Consider the following 22,226-nt stretch of genomic DNA (forward strand, 5'->3'; position numbering starts at 1 on the left):
AATTTTTAGTTATTAATTGTTCTCTGATTTATTCTATACAATTTAGTGTTTGATTTAATTAGTCCTTTATTTTTACGATTTAGGTTTTTTTTATTCCTAATTTAGGGTTTTACACTTACGTAATTCATCATAGTTGTTATGTATATAGTTGCTATATGGCTGGCTGGTCTTAATCAAGTAGTAGAACTTGTTGTTATTTTAAATTTATTTTTTGCATTGAGTAATTACCTTTTCATTATTAATTTTACTTAATCCTTATAACTTCATGTTTTTATTTTGTTTACTTTTTTCATTTTTTTTAACTTTTTGCTCAGAGTCATTTACTTTTTAGTACACTTCTAATAGTTTTTATTAGTATACTTTTTAAAATTTGTTTACTTTTTGTTGTTTATTTACTTTTTTCTTTGCTTCATTTAATTTTCAGGAACATGGCTGAAAGTGTAGAGCATTGTTCCGCTGCTGTCACTACTGAAGATAAGAATGTAAGAATTTTCAAAACACCCACTCAGCTTGTGCTTCCTAAGATATATTATAATTCTGGAGGTGATAAAGAGTATATGCCTGGTTGTTTTTTGGAAAATAAACCTTTTGTTTGAATGATATTTGATACTCTTCAAGATGGTGTTGCCTTTTATTACAAATATGCTAATGAGTGTGGATTTAAAGTCCGTTCTAGTACTAATAAAGCACAAAAGAATAAGGATGATCATACTAGTAAAGGAGTTACTGTAATTAAATGTTTATTATGTAGCAAAGAAGGGTATGTGACAAATAACAAAAAACCTGGTAAATAAGTTGAAGGTGCATGTTTAAAGAGAAAGACTATGAAGAGAGTTAGATGTCCTGCTAAGATAAAATTTAGGTTTTGTAATGGTGGGAAGTATATGGTTTATTGTTTTTATGAGTCTCATTCTCACCCTTTTTCTACACCTATTACTAGGCAGGTTACTAAACATGAAGTTGGTTTAAATTTTTCTCATAAGAAGTTTATTTTTGACAACTCAAAGTTAAATATAGGGGCTATTATGTCTTATAGGATCATGAAAGAACTTTGTGGTGGGTTTCAAAATGTCAGGGGCAGTAAAAATGATTTCAAAAATTTTTCTAGGGGCTTGAAAGTTTATATCTCTAATGCTGATGGTGCAATGTTTGTTCAAAACCTTGAACAAAAAGTGAAAACCAGTAAAGGGGGTTATTATTTTGATTAATGTGTTGATGAAAGCAGGCATTTGACACGTGTTTTTTGGGCTGATGCTATTGGTTAAAGAGATTATCAATTGTTTGGGGACTCTATATCTTTTGATTTTACCTATGATACAAATAAATATTCATTGGTTTTCTGTCCTTTTACTGAAGTTGATAATCATAAGAGATATGTTACATTTTGTGCTACTTTATTATCTAAATAAGATGTAGAATCCTTTGTATGGCTATTTCAAACTTTTTTGAAGTGTATGGGAAGAGAACCCTCTTGCATTATCACTGATCAAGACCCTGCAATGGGTATTGCCATATAAAAGGTTTTTACCAAGACTAAACATAGGTTATGTATGTGGCACATAATGAGGAAGGTACTAGAAAAGGTTGGAACTCAGTTTTGTAATGAAATTGAGTTCTTAAAAAAGCTAAGTGCAGTAGTTTGAGATAGAGAAATTGATCCCCATGTATTTGTTGATGGCTGGAACAGTGTTATGGAGGAATTTAACCTTGTCAATCATGAGTGGTTTGCATACATGTTCAAGATTAAACATCTTTGGATATCTGCATATTTCAGGGACTTATTTATGGGTGGGTTACTGCGTTCTACTTCTAAGTCTGAAGGTGAAAACAGTTTCTTTTGTAATTTTACAAACCCCCATGTGACCTGTGTTGAATTCTTTGTCCGTTATGAAACTGCTCTTGATGCTCAAAGGCATGAACAGGATGAGTTGAACAGGCTTAATAAACTTGAGCCTCAATTGGTTACTCATTTACACTTGGAAAAGCACGCTGCCGTTGTTTATACTCGTGTAATATTTTATGATTTTCAAGACGAATGCCAGGGAAGCAGGGACCCTGTTTCTCGTGTGGTGTTGAAAGTTGTAGTTCTCTATATGGAGATGATGTGGATTTTTCTGTTATTGTTGATCATGAGAAAAGGAAAAATTTTGATGTAACTTTTGACTTGGCCACATATGAGTCAAGTTGTACTCGTAAAATGTTTGAGAGTCAAGGTGTCTTATGTAGACACATTCTGTTTATTATGAAAGGAAAGTGCATACGTGATATTACTGATCCTTATATGTTGAATAGTTGGAGAAAAGACGTTCTGAAGAAAGCTTTCGCCATAAATGATGTTCTGGATGATGCTTCTAAGTATGATAAGAAGAAACAATTGGTCAGTGATGTATGGTCCAAGATCTTCAGTTGTGTGAGTTTATCTGACCAATCTGAGGATGATTTATATGAGCTTATTAGGAAATTATCTTCATTTGAGGAGCAGATGATGACAAAGAGTAATCCTGAAAATGCAGCTAGTTCAAAAGAGGTGAAAGATGCTGATATTCAGGTTTTGGTTGGGTCAAATGAAGTAGATGTAAACATCTTGCCTCCAAATCAGTGTTTAATAAAGTTTCTACCAGAAGTTCAAAGCGGTTGAAGAGTGTAAAAGAAAGAGCTTCTGAAGAAAAATCCAAAAAAGGCAGAACCTGTAGAGCTTGTGGGAAATCTAGTGTTTCACATGACAGTAGAAACTGTCCAAACAAGTAGTTCTTGAGGTATTTTACTTTTAAATGTGTTCCAATTACTTTAATCTTTTATTTATTTACATTAACATTTAACTTGATTTACTATTTATTTTTGTGCAGGTATTATTATACTTGGTACTTTTTTTTTTGGTATTTTACCTTTGTACTTTTCCTATTTACTTTAAGTTGTAATTTATTTACTTTACATTGTAATTTATTTACTTTAATTTGTCACTGATTTTCTGATGTTTATTTTGGTGCAGTTATTATAATACTTGGAAATTTGAAGATGTTTTGGAAGATCAAGATCAAGATTTAATGAACAAATATTTTTTTATTTTTTTTTATTTTTGTTATTGTAATATTTTTACATTTACTCTAAGTAATTGTACTATAGAATTAAAGTTCAGTTTATTTACTTTTAGCTATTATACATTAACTTTATGAAATAATTCATTTACTTTTATGATATTTTATATCATATGAATTGTTTAATTTATGTAATGTCCTTATTTACAAAATTGAAGATAATATCCTGTATTACACCCTTCGTCCTAGAATACTTGCTACGATTTCCATTTTTCGTTCCAAAATACTTGACATATTTCTAAAAATAGTATGGGACCACATTTACCATGGGACCCCATGCTTCCATGGTATTAAAAGTAACACTATCACATGTAGAGCTGTCAAAAGTTGACTCGACCCAAAATACCGACCAAAAAAAATGGTGACCTAAATCCAACTTTACCCAACTTGAAACCAACCTTATACCTGAGTTGACTAGAGTATTTGAGACTCGAACTCGAACATGAATTGACGTGTAGATGACCCGACCTAAATGTAACCCATAAATTATTGACTTGCTGACTTGAACTCAATAATGATTTGACTTGGAAATAAAATGATTCAACTTGATTATAACCTTCAAATTATTGACTTGAATCAAACCCGACTAAAACTCGAGAATGACCTGATTCTAACCCGCTAATTGTTGACTTGAACCAAAGTCGACTCAAACCCGAGAATGACCCTAAACCATTTTAACCCGTGAAAAACCGAATTAAACCCAACCTATTATTCACCAGACCCGAATGTAACCCGACCTGTTATTAAACCAAGCTAAACCCGACCCGTTATTAAACCAAGCTAAACCCGACCCAAACCTGATAAGATGTAAGGGCCGATGTAACCCGACTCAAGCATGACCTAATCCGAATTTGACCCACATAGGTTACGGTATTAACTCCAGTTGACCCGACCCGAGTGGACTCGACACATTCTTAGTCGACCCAAACCCGACCCGTTCTTACTGAAATACTGTGGTGCATGACCTTCCAACGAACAATATTTTGGAAATGTGTACTTTTTTTTAGTGTGAACAAGCATTGACCTACCACCTCCACAACCCCCTCACAACCACCTTCACAACCACCTCCACCTCTACAATCACCTCACAAAGACTTTATTTTTTAATTTTTCATTTACTTTTAACTTCATTCTTTTTACTTTAATACTAATTCCCTTTACTTAAAATCGAACATCATGTTTTTGATTTGAATGTTTTTTCTTTTTTTGACTTGAATTCTTTTTGCCATCTCTACCTCTACTTTCATTCTTTATTTACTTTAATGATAATTAGTTTACTTTTGGTCCATTTTCTATTACTTTAACAATATTTTTCTTTACTTTAAAATCGAACACCATATTTCAGAAATAATTAATTTTCTAAACTTTTTTTCTTTTACCTTTAACATGGTGTTATTTACTTTAAAACTTTTTTCATTTACCTTTTGATTGATTTCTTCTACTTTTATATCTAGCTCCATTTTTCACACAGAATAATTCTACTAATTCAACTCAGAGATATAATATGTATTCTTCATACAAAAATACTACTTAAAACTTCAAACAAATGTTTTGCATTAATACTACACAATTTAAAGTACTCTAATGTATATGATATATTCAAATCTATTGAAAACATTTACAATTCTTCAGATGCTTTCTTTTCTTCCCAATCCTCAACATTTTTCAGCAGTTTTTGTTGCATTTGATTGTTATCATCGAGAAGTAGGTCAAGTACTGTTCTTATATGATGGTGTGTCAATCTTGGAAATTCCTATAAAAAAAAATAAAAGAATAACCTTAGTTTAAATAAATTATACTCTAAGTAATCCAAATAAGTATGGTAACTTATCTCTTTTATGGTTCCAAATTCTATCCCATTAACACCATCATACACCTTCATTTGTAGCAGTAGATAGCTTGCTGAGAAATTTTCTTTCTTTTTCTTTTTGGAATGGAAGTTCTATTATTCTCAGCTTGTAGGACAGTATATCATTTGCCTGTGGATGCTTTCTTTTTTTTAAACAACTTCTGCATTTGAATGACCTGCAATGCAATGAATATTAATGTAATATGAGACATTGAAAAATGAATTTAAAGACACTCTTTTAATCTATTGATGCTTTACCGTTTCTAAGATAAAACTTTATATAGGCTCATATTCTTCATTGGTCTGGTACAAAGTGCTGTCCAGATGATCAATTGTTTCATCTTTGAATTTTATGACAGTAAGAAAATAATGTTCTTCCTTCTTCAGAGTATAAATACCTTCACATAGATTTTTTTTACACATATTTACTTTAAAGCAGTTTTTTTATTACTTTAAACATATATTGTTCTACTTTAAATATTTATTCTATGTCTTACACATTGAGCTACATCCAAATCCAATGATTGTGAACTGTTCCAATCAATCCATAGTTTTTGCAGACTTGTTACTCCCTTTTTCCCAAGAGCATTCAAACACATAGTTAATGCATCCTGCAAAAAAAAAAAAAAAATCCCAAGATTATTTCAAATATTTATTCAATGCATAATTTTATATTATAAAAGTAAATGTAAAAAACTTACCATGAAGTCAAATCCAAAGAAGAATCTGACCAAGTCATTTTCAGCCCTGTCTCTTTGCATTTCATTGTTATTGAGGTGGTTTGCCCAAGCAGTGATCAGATTACTTGAAACTTTCCATTCATTGAGCAAAGCATTACAATCTTCCCTTATTATTTCAATTGAATCTATAAACCAGCCTACTACTTCGCTGTAATGTTAAATTAAATTTTAAGTTAAACTTATGCCAAACAATTTTATATATTATGCAACATCAGTATTTGTTTTTTTGCAAGTATAAAACATACTTCTTGTTTGGAAAGTTTTCATCATCATTGATTGCTAAGTAGTCAATCACTTGGTGACATTTCAAGCTCATGTTATCCATTACTTCCTTGTGTCTCTTCATCAGAAACACATATCATATCTTCCACCCCTTTCTCCTTCTCAAGTTTCCTAACTACCCTGAACCTTGAAACTTTTTCCACATACAAGTTGTTTTCTTTTGGTGTTTATCTCTGCCAAAGCAAGAGTAGCACATATTTCTGCATGATACACCTTTCTCCTATTTGCTAAATCAAAGTCAGAATCAAAAGTGTCTCTAGAAAAACACAGCATATGGATCATTGCAAAAACACCACAATCAAGAGTATATCTTGGTGTCTTCCACTTGAAGTTAATTTCATCAAACTCATATTCTAGTATTTCATCATCTTTTTCATGATTAATTCTCTTCAGAAAGTTTGAAATTTCCTCCACCTATAACATTTGTAAAGCAATATATAAGTACAACAAATTTATAGTATAGATTACTTTAATAAACATTTGACTTACTTTAATTAGAACATCTTTTACTTTATATTTTATCTTATTTTTTTTACAAGCATTATAATGTATACTTTTAATACATATTCATTTACTTTAATAAACATATGATTTACTTTAATAAGAACATCTTTTACTTTATATTTTATCTTATTTTTTACAGGCATTATAATGTATACTTTTAATACATATTTATTTACTTTAATAGTAGTGTTATTTACTTTAATAATTTACTTTTTATATATAAAAAATCTTACCACAAGAGATCCAAGAATTCTATAAAAAGGCTTATGCTTGTCATCATACTTCCTGTTATCCAAGTATTGAATGGTTTGATTCAACAAGTTAACCACTATCAAACTATAGTGGTTACTCAGAAAGATTGGAACAAAGATCTGTCATTAAAATTACAGTTATTAGTCTACAAATTAAAAATCATAATGCCCTACAATGTAGTTTAATTGACATGAATAATAAAACGTACCAACTGAGCTGTCATAATTTTCTCCTCTGCATTACAGAGGCACATCCAATCATACCATGCCTGATTCAATTCTGTTGTGTGTACTAAAGGAGACTTCTGGTCTTTTTTATTTGTTGTCTGGGAAGCATCTTGTGACATGAGAGACAGCTCTAGAGGTCTTTGTGTATTAATGAGGACATAAAAACATATTATTTAATTACATCATACACATTTAATTATGAATTTAGCTAAACATTTAATTTAACGCTTACATTGTGGTCAATGCCAAAGAAAAAGCATGATGGATCTTCTTTCAATCGAGAATCATTCATAAGAAATGACCAACATTGAACTACATTGGATTTTATCATTTGAGGGGGGGGGGGCTGTTGGAGCTAGGGATGTTGTGTCATCTCTTGTTATCATGAGAGGACCTTCATATTTCACAATCTCTTCACTGTGCACATTTAAATGTTTATAGTAAATAAAATATTATTTAAAGTAAATTAAATATTAACTAAAGTAGATAGAATATTTTTAAAATTAAAAAATATCATTACTTATTGTTTGAATTGGCTGTACTTCACAAAGTAGTAATCATCCACTACTTGATACAACTCTGGCATTTCATTCATTCTTGATTTGTTGTCTCTCATTGTCTTTGAAACAAAATCAATTTCAACATCTTTTTCTCCACAATCTAAATTGATTTTAACTTTTGAAACTATTTCCCGGTGAATGTCCTTAAGCACAATGGTTGTTTCTGCCACAAGTTGTTTATCGGCATCACCTGAAATAAAATAGCAGATTTAGTTTCAAAAGAATCATACACTATCCACTATGGATTGATTTATATTTACTTAAGTTAACAACTTACTTTCAATTGTTTTTTCTGTTGCTTTCTTTGTAAGTGTTGGCTGATTTTCTTCAACAAGAGTATGCTTTAGGATACTCTCAGTGACCGAGCTTACTACATTACTAAGATCAGCATCAACTTCCTGGTTGTCAACCTCCTTCTCTTGTTTCTCTTCATTCTTCTCTTGTTCCTTTTTAGTCTTCTCTTTCTGCTTCTCATCTTCCTTTTTCTCTTGTTCCTTCTCTGGTTCATTCACTTGTTCCTCCTCCTCTTTGTTGTCTTCCTCTTCCTTTTCCTCCTTTTCTTCCTCCTCCTCCTCTTCTTCCTCCCCCTCTTCTTTGTTGTCATCCTCCTCCTTTTCTTCCTCCTCCTCCTCTTCTTCCTCCCCCTCTTCTTTGTTGTCATCCTCCTCCTTTTCTTCTTCCTCCTCCTCCTCTTCTTCCTCCTCCTCCTCTTTGTTTTCATTCTCCTCTTTGTCATCCTCCTCTTTGTTGTCATCATCCTCTTTGTCAGAATCTTTACTTTCATTATCCAGATCCTTTTCCTCCTCTATTTCCAAATCTTCATTTTCATCATCCAGATTGATAGTTTTAGGATCACTTGCATCCTCTTGATTAGTTTTAAGATCAGTTTTAGAATTTTTATGTTGCTCCTCCCATGTTGACAGAAAAACACTAGATACATCTCTTAAATCATCATAAAGCTTGACTATTTCATCAATAGCCCTTTGTACTTTAGGGTCTTCCATTAGCCTTTTGTTTTTCTGAAACCAGTTAAGAATTTGATGTAGACACATTCATTTGTTGCTTTTTCATCTTCTTTGTTAAGGAAGTTATACGCTCAACATGTAACATTGTAAAGAGTGTTGAATCTCTAGCCAACAAATGCAGTTCTTCTTCAATTTCCTTTAAAATAAATAAAAAAAAATTTATTATTACATTATTTTTGAACATAATACTATTTACTTTTTAAGTTAATTTGTTTACATTTAAGTGTACATTATTTACTTTACGTTTATCATTTACTAAACATTATTACTACTAGAAGCAGAGCAATTAAATATAATAAAAGTAAACAAACATGATATAAAAGTAAAGACATTTCATTTTAAACTAAACACAAGAAATCAATGTAAGTTATAAAAAATTACTCACATTTTTTGCAGCATCATGTGTTTCACTAACTGTCATGACACCTTTTGGTAGGTTGAATGACACTAATCTTCTCTCTCTATCAGCAAAGTTTCTATAAGCATTCTCAATTACATCTCCCAAGAATGCTTGCTAACCTACTCTTCTACAAACTGGATAGACATCCTTTAGGTGTTCTCCTTGACCAAAAGATTCCTTTGCTTCATTTGTAATTCTTTCTTTGACTTTCTCATCTGAACAATGCTTGATCAATGGCAGTGTTGTTGGTTCAGGCTTCCCTCTGAATGCAAGATGATGAAAGTAGACAAGTTGAAGAATTAGGACACATCCACTGAATCTTGGTCTTGATTCTTTGTGTTTGTTGTTTTTTAAGCTCCCTACTGCTTTGCATAGGTTATTCAGAACTTAACCACACCAATCTAGGTTATGTATCTCTTTCACATTGTTTGCATAGCTGATTATCTTGTAATCAATCACTCTGTTTGCAACAGGGGCCAAGAATGTGCTGCAAACATACATTACAAAGAATCTTTTAAAATCCTCCCCTCCTTCCTTTAGAGTCTGTATTTTGTTCTCCAAATTATTCACAAAGATGTCATCACCTTCTGGAATTCCTAGTTTCTTCTTCCATTCCTTTTGAATCAACATGTTTGCTATAGGTTGCTTCCTAAACTGAAAAGTCACCTTGTTCTCAGTTACATGTGGAAGCAAGAAAATATCTTCAACATTATAGGAAGTAACAGAAAACTCCTTCACCATGTCAATCTTGAACATACAGCCGTTTTCATTGAAATGATGAATGACAAAGCAATGGAAGCATCTTTATTGAAATTCTTGTCAACTTCAGTTCAAGCAACCCTCCAAAACCAACACTTATTACATCTGATTTTTGTCTCTCACTGAAATCTTTGGTCAAATAAAATACTACATTGGGTCTGCAGTGTGTTTTCTTGATTTCCAGATTACTATCATCATCATCATTTCCTTCTTTAATCTCAATAACTTCATGTACTTCCTTATCAGAAATGTCAAGCTTCATTTTCTTCTTTAAATGAGCTTTTCCCTTTTTTCTGTCTTCTTCTGATGATCCATCAGAATCCTCATTCTGATCTTCTTCTGGTTTATAATTGCTATCTTTAACTAAAGATTTTATCCTTTTCTTTGTTCCTATAATTTTTTTAAGTAGAAGATATTAAAACATTTACTCTTAAAATATAATATTCAAGAACAAACAATCTACTCCACAGCATATAAAACATGTTAAATAACTTACATTTATAATTACTTTATAAGCATTTTTATTAACTTTATTAAACTTATCAGTTATTTTTATGATCAATCATCTATTATTATGCATCATAATATTTATATTGACATCATAGACATATAAAGGTCAATAACTTACTTTATAACAATTTCTATTTACTTTATACAATGAATCATTTACTTTAAGATTTATACCTTAGAGTAATAGATTCATATACTTTATAAATTTAATACAGAACATATGAATCTAACTTTAGATTCTAATTTAATAAACTTTTATAAACCTTTTGATGCTTCTATTCATTAATCCTTCTCTTTATTAATATTTTCCTTTTGAAATCCTTTGAAGCTTAGCACCTAATACAATTAGTTTGTACAATCATTTTATAAGTATACACATGTTAAAGAACTTTTAAAACATATATATTTACTTTATAAGATTTTTTGTTTACTTTACTAAACTAACCATTTACTTTTATATTCAATCATGTAATAGTATGCATCATTTAATTTATAACATAGACTTATAAAGATAAATGCTTTACTTTATAAGTGTTTCTATTTACTTTATCAAATAATTATTATATTTCAATATTTTATACCTTTAATTGGAGTTTGCTTTGAATTTGCTGCTTTCTTTGGAGATTTCTTCAGTGCTGCAGAAACTTTCTTGGCTGTAGGAGATTTCTTGGCTGCAGTAACTTTTTTACTTGCAGCAACCTTCTTTGCTGGATCTGGTTGTGTTGGAGGTTTTTTCTTTGTTGTTTTTGTCATTTTAATCTGTTTACAATTCAAAACAAAAATGAATTATACTTTCAAACTATATGGTAATGTAATGAGCAAGGATCATCATCTTGTTTAATATGTTATTGTAGGGAATATTTCAAGCATCCCATACTTAAGCCCCACTGTGATCATACACTTAAGTATGGTGGCGTCCAAAGGGAAGGAAACAAGAGCAAAAGAGTCGCCAACAAGTTTTAGGAACTTGTAAATCGTTCACAGGGTGAAGGTTACACCCCTTCACGATCCTAGAGATCTCTAAATCCATAGTGGTCTAGAACCATGACTGGATATTCGGGGATGAAGGTACAAATCCTACCTAAAAGAGATTGAACCTGCCCTAAAAATAGGCCTCTACTTTATTCTTCTCATATTCATGTGCACTTTATGACTAACATACAATCAATATATATTAATTCTAAACCTGTTTAATATATGTTGGTTGAATATTAATGCACAAACAAAACTATTATTGGCGATCACTTGAATTATAATCATATTAGCCTAAACAAGATTATTAATTATCTTATTAAGTGTGATTACAAGTACAAATTCCCTTTAATCCTGCAAGAGAGGGCGTGATCAAACAATAATAATAATCAAGCAACATAATATACAACAACAAATCATCATAATAATAATATCAATCTCATCAAAGCATAATAACCTTAGCAAGATCCTAGGCATGATACTAACAAGATTAATAACAAATCCTAGCATGTCACTAAACAATAAAGATCAAAGCTTTATCCCTAACATGATACTAACATGAAATTAGAAAGAAATAGAAAGCAACCTAAACATGATACTAGAAAGCAATAAAAGCATCCTAACATGATACTAGGAATCAATAGAATGTACGCATGCTTTCTATAGAAATATAACAATAAAACTACTTACTTTGTTGCCTTGTATCTCTTTCTAATAACAAAATACACACGTTAATAACTTCAATGAAAATATTTCAAACAATTAAATTAAATAATAATTGAAATAGAGATTTGAGACCAAACCCTCAGAAATTATCAACCTTTCACGTCTAGGGCGAAGGCAACTTCGAGTTTGGTTAGGTGTGTCTAAAACTTGTGAATGTGGAATTTTGTATTTGGGAAAGGTTTAGAAAAAGAGAGAAGAATAAGCTATTGCTTGAGAGAATTAAGAACGGTTGAATCTTGATGATTCTCCGTGAATGAAAACGGGGAAATACGACCCTATTTATAAGAAAAATAGTCCGGAAACGAAAGCAAAGAATCAGAATTTGAATTGGAATAAAACTGACCCCTGTCACCAGCAACAGAACCCAGCGCAAAACGACAAGCATCACGTATGGCGACAGGCTCTATCGTTTGGCGACAGCTTTGTCGTTTGGCGCTAATTAAAAGATAAAAAGAACTTTTGTACGGAATCCTCTTCTTAATATAATTAAGCAATTAAACTCCGTTTGTATCAATTTTATATCAGATTTTATCATAGTAAAACACTTGTTTTATTTCAAACCAAATTCATTATTTTTCTAAAAAGATAATTATCAATCCTAACTCTATTAGAACTCAAAATAACCTTCTAGAATATTCTAGAAAATTAGAATCAATCTTAATAATTTTAGGAATAATAATTAATGGGCCCTCCACTAGATCATTGGGCCATAAAACCATTTTAGACCCAATTTAGTATTTTGGCCATAGCTTCCTCATTATTCATCGGAATGGGGCTTATAATATATCATTAGAAAGCTCTTTGCAAGCTCGACCCAACTACACTATTATTGGACCCTTATTATGGACCATGCTAAATTGGACTGGCTACTTTCATAAAAAGAGTAGATTTTTGAAAACAGAAAGAAAGATTTAAAACAAGCATCACAAGAATTTTCACACTTTCACTTCGTTTGATAATCAAGCGACGTGAAAAGTATTCATCACTGGGTTTGGTTTTTGGGGAGACATATTTGGGTGTCTATAGAAGCCCCCATTTTGACTGAGTTTGGAGAAACGCTTGTTTCAAAAACAAAAGTCAAAGTAGCGATAGGGATGGAGAATGATTCAGAACGTTCGGTGATCCTAAATCATTCTTGTAATGCCGATACATGTAAACTAGCGTTAGTTAAACAGATAAAAGAGTTAAAAAACGCGTATCTTGCACTGTCGAGCACACCTCTCTAGAGTAACCGATTTCGTTGCTGCATTTTCTTGTGACGACCTCCACAGTGCCTCGTGAACATCATCTTCAAAGACCGCTGCTTGTAGCTATCCTCGATTGTTTGTGACAACTCTCCACATCCTAGGGATCATCGTCGAAGGTGACTGCTTGTAGTCATCTTTAGTTCTGCCGTGACAATATTCCACATCCTAGGGAACACCGTCAAAGGTGACTGCTTGTAGCCATCTTCATTTTTGACAATTTTCTCATCCCAGAGAATATCGTTGAAGAACATTGCTTGTAGTTGTCTTCAGTCTTGGTACGACAATTTTCCTTATCCTAGGGAACATCATCGAAGACTGCTGCCTGTAGTTGTCTTCAAAATCTCGTCTGCGCCTTGACTCGATCATTTAGTTGACAACTTTCTCATCCTAGTGAAAGTCGTCAAAGATCTCGTTGCCTTGCGATCCTCTATCTGCTGATGCTTTGCTTGAATGCTCGTTGTGTTAATGCTTTGTCGTAGTTGCTTGCTATGATTGCTTGTTGTGATTGTTTGCTGTGTAAGTACCTCAGCGCATTTTGTAAATGGGCCGGTGCCTTGGCGCTTATGCTTTCTTGTGAACCATTACCTTGGTGCTTGTGATGAGCCGGTACTTAGGCGCTTAAGCTAAGTGAGACGATCGTTGTCAGGTCGATCACTTACTGCGATTGTAATCGAGCCGACTACTAATTATGTCAATTTTCTTACATGGGCTATCTGGCGTACCAAGGAACCCAAAATAAAAACCCCTTTCTTCTCCATTTCGCCGTGGCTGCTCTTCTTCGCTCGGTTTCGCTCTCAAGTTCGAGTCACTCATTCTCACTCATTTCTCAACCGAATTCGCTCAAGTTTTTTGCAAATCGAAGCTTTTGATCTCTAGTTTCCCGATCTATAAAATTTTTCCTCAAGCTCACCTCGGTTTTACTGAATTTTGCATGCTTTTTTTCAGGAATTTTTGAAAAATTCAAAACTTATGTTGCTTAATTCGCCTTGTTTGTTGAATTTTATGCCATGAAATTGTTTGTTTACACTTCTTTACTGCCTTGGGAGTGTTTTGAGACTTGTATGACTCGATTTGGCGAAGAAACGAACGTTTTTCCATTGTTGAGCCCTTTGAGTTCGTGAGAACAATGTGGCTCGTTCTTGATGTTCTTGCTAGATATTCATGCTTAATTTGTCATAATATTTGTCATAGTATTGTAAGAAATTATTTGATGGCTTGAAAAGGCTATTTATGCTCGAATCAAAATCATGCTCTACCTTAGTACTACGTACTCTGTTTTTTGTTGAAACATATCATGCGGCTAGGCGAACCTTAGATACTATAGAACCCTTGATTTACTGTTGTTTTACATAATTTAGAATGTCTCGACGTCATGGCTCTAGCTCTCGTTCTCGCGAGGCTTGTCGGCTCATCGGGAGGACAAGCCTGTTGACAAGGGAACTTCCACTAGTCTAGGGAAGTTCCCTGAGTGGGATGAGCGCACTCTTTACTTCGCGCCCGAGTTTCACATCTCGGAGTGGGTGCGGATCGGGATGGCCGGTGATCGTGTTCGTTGCCACGGCTCAGGCAATGGGGCTATTGGCTCGCTGTACGATCTTCACTTTCGCGACAACAACGAGTTGCGCGAGCTATAGGAGTCTTGTGGTCTGACTCCTCTACTTCAGGCCACTTGAGCCATGTACTCTTTCATGTCGATCCGTACTCTAGTTCGAGCTCTGTGGAGTTCTTTTGGGACATCACCAACACTTTTCACTTTCCTTGGGGTGAGATGACTATCACTCCCCTCGACTTCCCTCTCATCACCAGACTGGAGTATCGGCCAGCAGCGGTTCCATTTGGTAGCGATATTACTGTTTTTTCTCCAGAGGTAGAGGAGTTGATCGACCCTATAGCTGTTCGAGCTCAAGGCGAAGCTCGGACGACGCAGATTAACGCTCGGTGTATTCGTCGAACCATGCTGACGGAGGCCTTTCAGGATGGTGCGACTAGCCTGGAGCAGCGGGCGCGCATCTTTGCTTTGATTATTTTGTCGGGGAACTTCTCCCCTAACAAGGGTAGCCGTGTGCTACTCTACTATCTTCCTGCTCATCGCGACCTTCGTATGGTCGGATCATATGACTGGGTTAGCTTCGCCTATGCTGACTTCCCGCTTAGATTGCGGCTCGCTTATCGCCACCGCAGTTTTGATGGGGAAGTCACACTGTAGACACCCAAATGTGTCTCCCCAAAACTAAACCCAGTGATGAATACCTTTCACGTCATTTGATTATCGAACGAAGTGAAAGTGTGAAGAGTCTAGTGATGTGGATGCTTTTATTAAAATATCTCTCTTTCTGTTTTTGAAAATATTTCTTCTTACACTCTATTTATGAAAATATCCAGTCCAATTTAGTTTGGTCCATGATAAGGGTCCAATAATAGTGTAGTTGGGTCGGGCTCGAAAAGAGCTTTCCAACGATATATTGTAAGTCTGATTCCGATGAATAATGAGGAAGTTATACCCAAAATACTAAATTGGGCCTGAAATGAATTTTATATGCGGCCCAATAATCTAGAGGAGGGCCTATTAATTATTATTCCTAAAGTTATTAGGATTGATTTTAATCTTCTATAATATCTAGAAGGTTCTTCTAAATTCTAATAGTATTAGGATTAATAATTATATTTTAAAGAGTTTTATTTAGAATAAAATAAGTGTTTTATGATAAACCCGATTTTAATTTGATAAACGCAGAATTAGCTGCTTAATCATATTAAGAAGAGGATTCCGTGTACAAAGCGCGTTTTATCTTTTAATTAGCGCCAAACGATAGAGTTTGTCGCCAGACGACAGAGGCTGTCGCGTGGAGCTAATCCTGTCGCCTGGCGACAGATGCCAGTTTTATTCCATATAGAGCTTGAAGTATTTTCTATCGTTTTCGGACTATTTTTCTATAAATAGGGGTCGTATCTCCCCGTTTTTATTCATTAACAACCATCATCTCTCTCTATTCTCTCTCTAAAGCTAGAAGCTTTCTCTCTCTCTATTCTTTTTCTAAACCTTCCCCTCTTACAAAATTCCACATACACAAGTTCAAGACACACCTAGCCAAGTTCGAAGTTGCCTTCGCCCTAGATGTGAAAGGTTGATAATTTCTAAGGGTTTGGTCCCAAATCTTTATTTCAATTATTTAAATTATATTTTTTAATTTAATATTTTCCTTGAAGTTACTAACGCGTGTATTTTGTTATTAAAAAGAGATACGAGGCATCGAAGTAAGTAATTTAATTACTTTGTTATTCCTTTTGATATAGAAATCATGCTTAGATTATATTAATTCCTAGTGTCATGTTAGGATGTCTTTATGATTTCTAGTATCATGTTTAGGGTAATAACTAATATTTCTAATGTCATGCATATTTCTATGATGCTTCCTATTCCTTTCCTAATATTATGTTAGTAACATGTTAGGGATAAAGCTTTAATCTTTATTGCTTAGTGACATGCTAGGGTTTGTTATTAATCTTGTTAATATCATGCCTAGGATCTTGCTATTATTATTATGCTTTATTGAGATTATTTTGATGATTGTGATTGTAATTATGTTGCTTGTTATTATTATTATTGCTTGATCACGCCCTCTCTTGCAGGTTTAAAGGGAATTTGTACTTGTAATCACGCTTAATAAGATAATTAATAATCTTGTTTAGGCTAATATGATTATAATTCAAGTGATCGCCAATAATAGTTTTGTTTGTGCATTAATATTCAACTAACATAGATTAAACTTCTACGCCCTCTCAGTGGACAAGGAACTTCTTCCGTAGAAGTCCAATGCCAACGACATCCCTAAGTTTAAACCAACTGACAATCCTTATTTCCACTTAAGAGCTTTTAAAACCATAATGAACATTAAGGGGATTGATAGGAAAGTCTTTCACTCTTTGTTTTCTTTATCTCTTGAAACCGTTTGCCAATAATGGTTCTTTTCTCTTGATAAAGAGAAGATCTCTACTTGGGATGGAATAGTAAACGCTTTCGTTGATAGATACAAATGTAACATTCAAGTTGAAACTGACCATAGACAACTTGAGATGCTAAAGCAAAAGGAAAACGAAGGGTTCACCTCTTTCTTCAACAAGTGGAAGGAAACTTCCGCTAATATGGTTGAAGTCCCTACTGAAAAAGAGTCTGTAAGGATGTTCATCAAGAACCTTCAAGAAAAGTATTCAAAGCACTTGAAATATCAACATAATTTGAATACTTTCAAGGCTGTCTATGATATAGGCATTTACATCGAAGACGATCTTTTGAAAGTAGATAGTGCGAAAGGAAAGAAGAAAGACCATCATTTGTCTTCCTCTCCCACTAATGAAATACATGCTACGAACACTTCTAAACAACGAATCCAAAGGTCAAAAAGAGTGTTCACTCCACTTGGTATGAATTATGACACAGCCTTCGAAAAGCTACACCACAAAGGACTAGTCATGCCCATAGGACTTATCAAAGATCCAATTCCAGAAGCCAGGCCACCTAAGTGGGATCCTAATAAACATTGCAAATATCACCAAGGAAAGGGTCACGACACTGAGAAATGTTGGAAACTCAAAGAAGCTATACAAGACTTGATCGATAACAATAATACTTCCGAAGTTCTAGCCATCGTAGAAGATCAAATATCCTTCGATCCTTATCACACCTGTAGGAGAGCCCATGATCGAAACAGTCTATATAACCTCTATCGATGAAGTAACCATGATTGAGGGAGATGACGGGGTTTCCTTAGATGATACCAAGGAAAATTTGTCAAGTCTAAGAGAAGACATTCGAAAACTACAAGATGTCATTGCCATGCTCTTGAACGTGGTAGAAGGACTAGCAACTCGGGTAATGGTTATTGAACAAAATTCTCACCAAGGATTCAATGAAGAACTCAATGCTCGTAAGCCATAGGAAAAACAGACCATTGAAGAATATACACCAATAGGAATGACTTATAATGAAGCTTTTGACTATTTTCACAGTCGAAACCTTATCCATCCCATTGGTCCAATCCAAGACCCACCACCTGAGAAACGACTTCCCACCTGGGACCCAAACTCTTATTGCAAATATCATAGAGGCCATGGCAACACCACCAAAGAATGCTTCACCCTCAAAGATCGAATTCAAGATCTTGTTGATTCAAATTACCTTCGTGTTCCTCCGAGCAACAAGAAGGCCAAAATCTATAACAATGGTGGCTATAATATCGACAACCCTTCTTGTTGATTCAAAATCTTTTGTTTCTTCCTATCAAAATGGAAGTTGCATCGATAAAAAGATTTTGAAGACCAAAGAACAAGAAAGGAAGTTCACCCCTATTGGAAGGAGCTATAATATCGCCTTTGATCGACTCCTTGCTAAGGGACTCATCACACCAATTGGACCTATACAAGATTCTCCTCTTGAAAGGAGAACATCCGAATGGAATCCAGACTCCTATTGCAAGTATCATCAAAGCAACGGTCATACTACAAATCAATGTTACAAATTTCGAAATCTCATTCAAGACCTCATCGAGGCAAACAAGCTTCCATTTGCCCCAGCTGGCAAGAAGACGGAGTGAGGATAAACACAAGACATGAGGCGACCTTCAACGACAAGATTTCATGACCTCTCTTTCTATTTCTTTTTCATTCTTCCATTCCCTAATAAGTCTAGCATAGGTACCTTTCCTTAGATTTTATTTTTTAGGATTTTTCTTCATTTCCTTTTAATAAAATGAACATTTATTTTACTTGCATATGATCATTGCATTAAAAAAAAAATCCATGTCGAACTAAGCACAAGGTATACTTATGATTAGAGGCACCCCTTGTAGCCATATCATATTACCTTTCACCCTTCAAATATACAATCCTTTCTTGATAAACCACTTTGAGCCTCGCCTAACGATAGACCTTTCTTTCTTTGACCCACATCTACCTAACCTTGGGATGGGATGGTGTGCAACTTATGCAATTTTCAAAGAACAAAAGCTTGAGTAATTTCAAAAAAAATTAAAATAAGCAAAAATAATAAAAGTGTGCAAAAGGGCAAGTGTTCCAATGTCTTTGATATGAATATATCTTTGATAAGAACACGTCTCAGATTGCGTCTCTTATCAAGTGCTAGGTAACGTTCCTGATAAACATGAATGCCAAGTGAATGATAGACCGCATGATCGGGATTTCCCACACTTATCAAAAAAGAATTGGATAAAAATAAAAAAAAATGCAAAAGCAAAAAAAAAAAAAAAAGAGAGAGAGAAAAAATATAACCAAAACAGAGTTAAAAAGTGAGGAAACCTCAAGCATAATGATACAAAGATTTCAAAAGCAAGGTTGCACACCTTGGGGCCTTATCTAGAGTCTTGAGCCTTTATCCCCTTTCTTCTTTAACCTTTAGCCTAACCACGTTACAACCCTCAAAAGACCTATTTGAGGTATACACACACTTGTGCGAGGTTCGACTAGAGCTACATTCGGCCTGATTCCTAACGGATACGTAGGCAACCTCACATCGAAGTGTGGCCGTAATAAAATGCATTCATTAATTTACATTCACATTCATAATTGATCATATCAAAGGATCTCCGATGCTCATCCCTATCCATTTAGAGCTAGACTTGGGGGCTTGATCCCTACATTATTAGCTTACCTAGCCTCAAGGTCACCATTATTTGACTCTTTTCAAAAAAATTTCCATACACCTAGCCTTTGTAGCCTAGCTTTAGTGTTACTTTCACACACATCACATATACATAGACAAATAATCCTACCTTTAGGAACCCTTTGTCATGAAATCTTAACACAGCGTTGAAGCATGCCTTGTCATATCAAGATCACTCATTATCATAATTCTTATTGCATTACAAAGTGTGAAGTACTTAGCCTCTGTGCCTAAATTACCCAAATACTTTCATCGTCGAGTCAACAATAGAGATATTCTAGGGTGAATTAATGATAAGTGGTTTATTTGACCACTTATTGTGTTAATTTAAACCCGGTTTTGCATTCATTTCCCCTCTTTCTAACCCGTTTTGAATGAAAATGTTTTATCTCGGCCTTGCCCCTCCTTGGTTTGTGTTTGTCCATGTTTTGCAGGTTTATTGATTTAGTTTGGCAAGCATTCGATGCATGGATTTTGTCTAAGACAAGAAAATTAGAGAAAGGAGAGCGGGCGTGCACCTCTCAAGAGTGGGCGCTCCAAACTTCATGAAAACTTACTGCCAAGTGAACCCTGTGAGGAGCAGGCGTGCACATGTGAGGTGCGGGCGCTTCTCCCCAAACTTTCAAAACTGCTTGTATTCTGAAGACAGCTGGAGAGGGCGTGCAGAAATCTGGAGCGGGCGCTCCTTCGATGGGAATCCGTTTTCTTTTGACGGATTTCCCTATGTGTTTCGGGGAGTATAAATACTTCCTCTTTAGTTCATTTGTAGGGGAGACAGAAATAGCCTAGTTTTTAGAAACTCCTTTTAGTTTGAAACATTAATTTAGCTTAGTTTTCACCAAATTAATCATTGTAATAGTTGGTTTCAAGATTAATCCTCAAGAATTGGCACTTTGTATTCAACATTTCCAAGCTTCAATTAGTAATTTCCTTCAACTTTCCTCCATTCAATTTCTGATTTTATTTGTGCTTGCATGATATTTAAATCTTCTTGGTTCTTGATAATTTGTTATTGGGTGATAGTTATTTCAATTGTTAATCACTTTTCCCCAATTATTAAAGAAGTTAGAACCCTAATACTTGTTTGCATGTTGATAAACATGAGTTGTGAGTAGTCTTCTCGCTAGGGGTTGGGTGAAGCTCAACCTTTTGGGGTAATTATGCAAATGTGGGAGAAGCATTGATGTTTGTATTGCAATTAAATTGATTGTATGAGATTTCTTGTTAGTTCTTCATGATAGGATTAGCTACCCTTGACTTAGGAGCTTGATAGCATGATATGCTTAGTTTGACATGGGAATGTAAATTGAGTATGTCATTACTTATTGCAATTTGATTATGTATCATCTATTTCTAGACTAATGAGGAAACTAAGTTTAGTAGTGTGAGTTGTTTTCTAATTGCACGAGGTCGATTTTACATATTGTCCTTGCTATACCTTGTCTATTTTACTCCTCGCTTGCCTAATTGCCTTGGTTGAGTGGATCCCATTCCCTAGTGTCTTTAACCCATCGATTTAGAATCATAGTTTGTTTGTCTACTTGACGACCCCCAATTGACCATAGACTTCGAATTAGCTTAAGTGTTAAGATCTTTAGCAACCATATCCCGTTCCTTGTGGACCGAACTCTTACTTATCATTATGCTTGGTTTGTAGGGTGTTTGCTAGTAAATGTGTTTTATTGAGTGTGGAATGTGCGACCGTTCTAACGCCCATCAAAATGGCACCGTTGCCGAGGACGGTGTTGTTGATTGCTAATTGATTACTTGAGTCTAGTTCACCATAAAACAACAAAAATTCAAAAAGAGTGTTTTTCTTTTTGGCTACACTTGTAGCCTTGTTACTAATTGCAATTGTTGAGAGTGTATGCGCAGAAACCATAACAGGATTTTGGTGCCTTACGATCCCGAGATTGAGCAAACCTATAGGAGGAGAAGGAGAGCCGGTTTTAGGCCATTAACTACTTCCCCAACTAGGGAGGTCAATTTCAAAGAAAGACAAGAGCAAATGGCTGACGGGGAACAACCAGTCCAAAGAACTTTGAAGGAGTTGGGAACTCCGGGAGCTTATAGAGCTTCAAGTGGCATTGCTCCGCCCGTTACTCAAGCCAATGATTTCGAAATACGCCCCGCAATGATAAATTTGATAGAAAGGAGGCAATTTAGTGGAGCAAAACATGAGAGCCCTCTTGCACATTTGAATGAATTTGAAAAATATTACAATACGATCAAGGTAAATGGGGTAACTCAAGAGTTTGTGAGACTAAAGCTATTTCCTTTCTCCTTGATAGGAAGGGCTCTTGAATGGCTTGATAAAGAAGTAAGGCCGGACTCCTTGAGAACTTGGGACGAGGTCACCACGGCTTTATTAGGGAGATTCTACTCTCAAAAGAAGACGGCCG

The 22,226-nt window shown here is 34.5% G+C and overlaps 1 protein-coding gene across 1 annotated transcript; it reads left to right on the forward strand.

Moving 5' to 3' along the window:
- Positions 1–428: 428 nt before the first annotated feature.
- LOC145570993 (uncharacterized) lies at positions 429–2,638 on the forward strand. The gene is made up of 3 exons (XM_081630102.1): positions 429–553; positions 1,775–2,152; positions 2,293–2,638. Exons 1-3 carry the CDS (start codon positions 429–431, stop codon positions 2,636–2,638), a joined length of 849 nt encoding a protein of 282 aa, XP_081486228.1.
- The last annotated feature ends 19,588 nt before the right edge of the window (positions 2,639–22,226 follow it).

The sequence above is a fragment of the Chenopodium album genome, chromosome 12, assembly GCF_948465745.1.
Source record: "Chenopodium album chromosome 12, dcCheAlbu1.1, whole genome shotgun sequence".
Classification (NCBI taxonomy): Eukaryota; Viridiplantae; Streptophyta; class Magnoliopsida; order Caryophyllales; family Amaranthaceae; genus Chenopodium; species Chenopodium album.

Excerpts from the sequence above, each read along its gene's own strand:
- LOC145570993 (XM_081630102.1), top strand. The coding sequence starts at position 429 with ATGGCTGAAAGTGTAGAGCATTGTTCCGCTGCTGTCACTACTGAAGAT. Across the intron at positions 554-1,774 it reads AATTCTGGAGGTGATAAAGA|GGACTTATTTATGGGTGGGT; the intron begins GTATATGCCTGG and ends TGCATATTTCAG. Across the intron at positions 2,153-2,292 it reads AGAAAAGGAAAAATTTTGAT|TTGGAGAAAAGACGTTCTGA; the intron begins GTAACTTTTGAC and ends TATGTTGAATAG.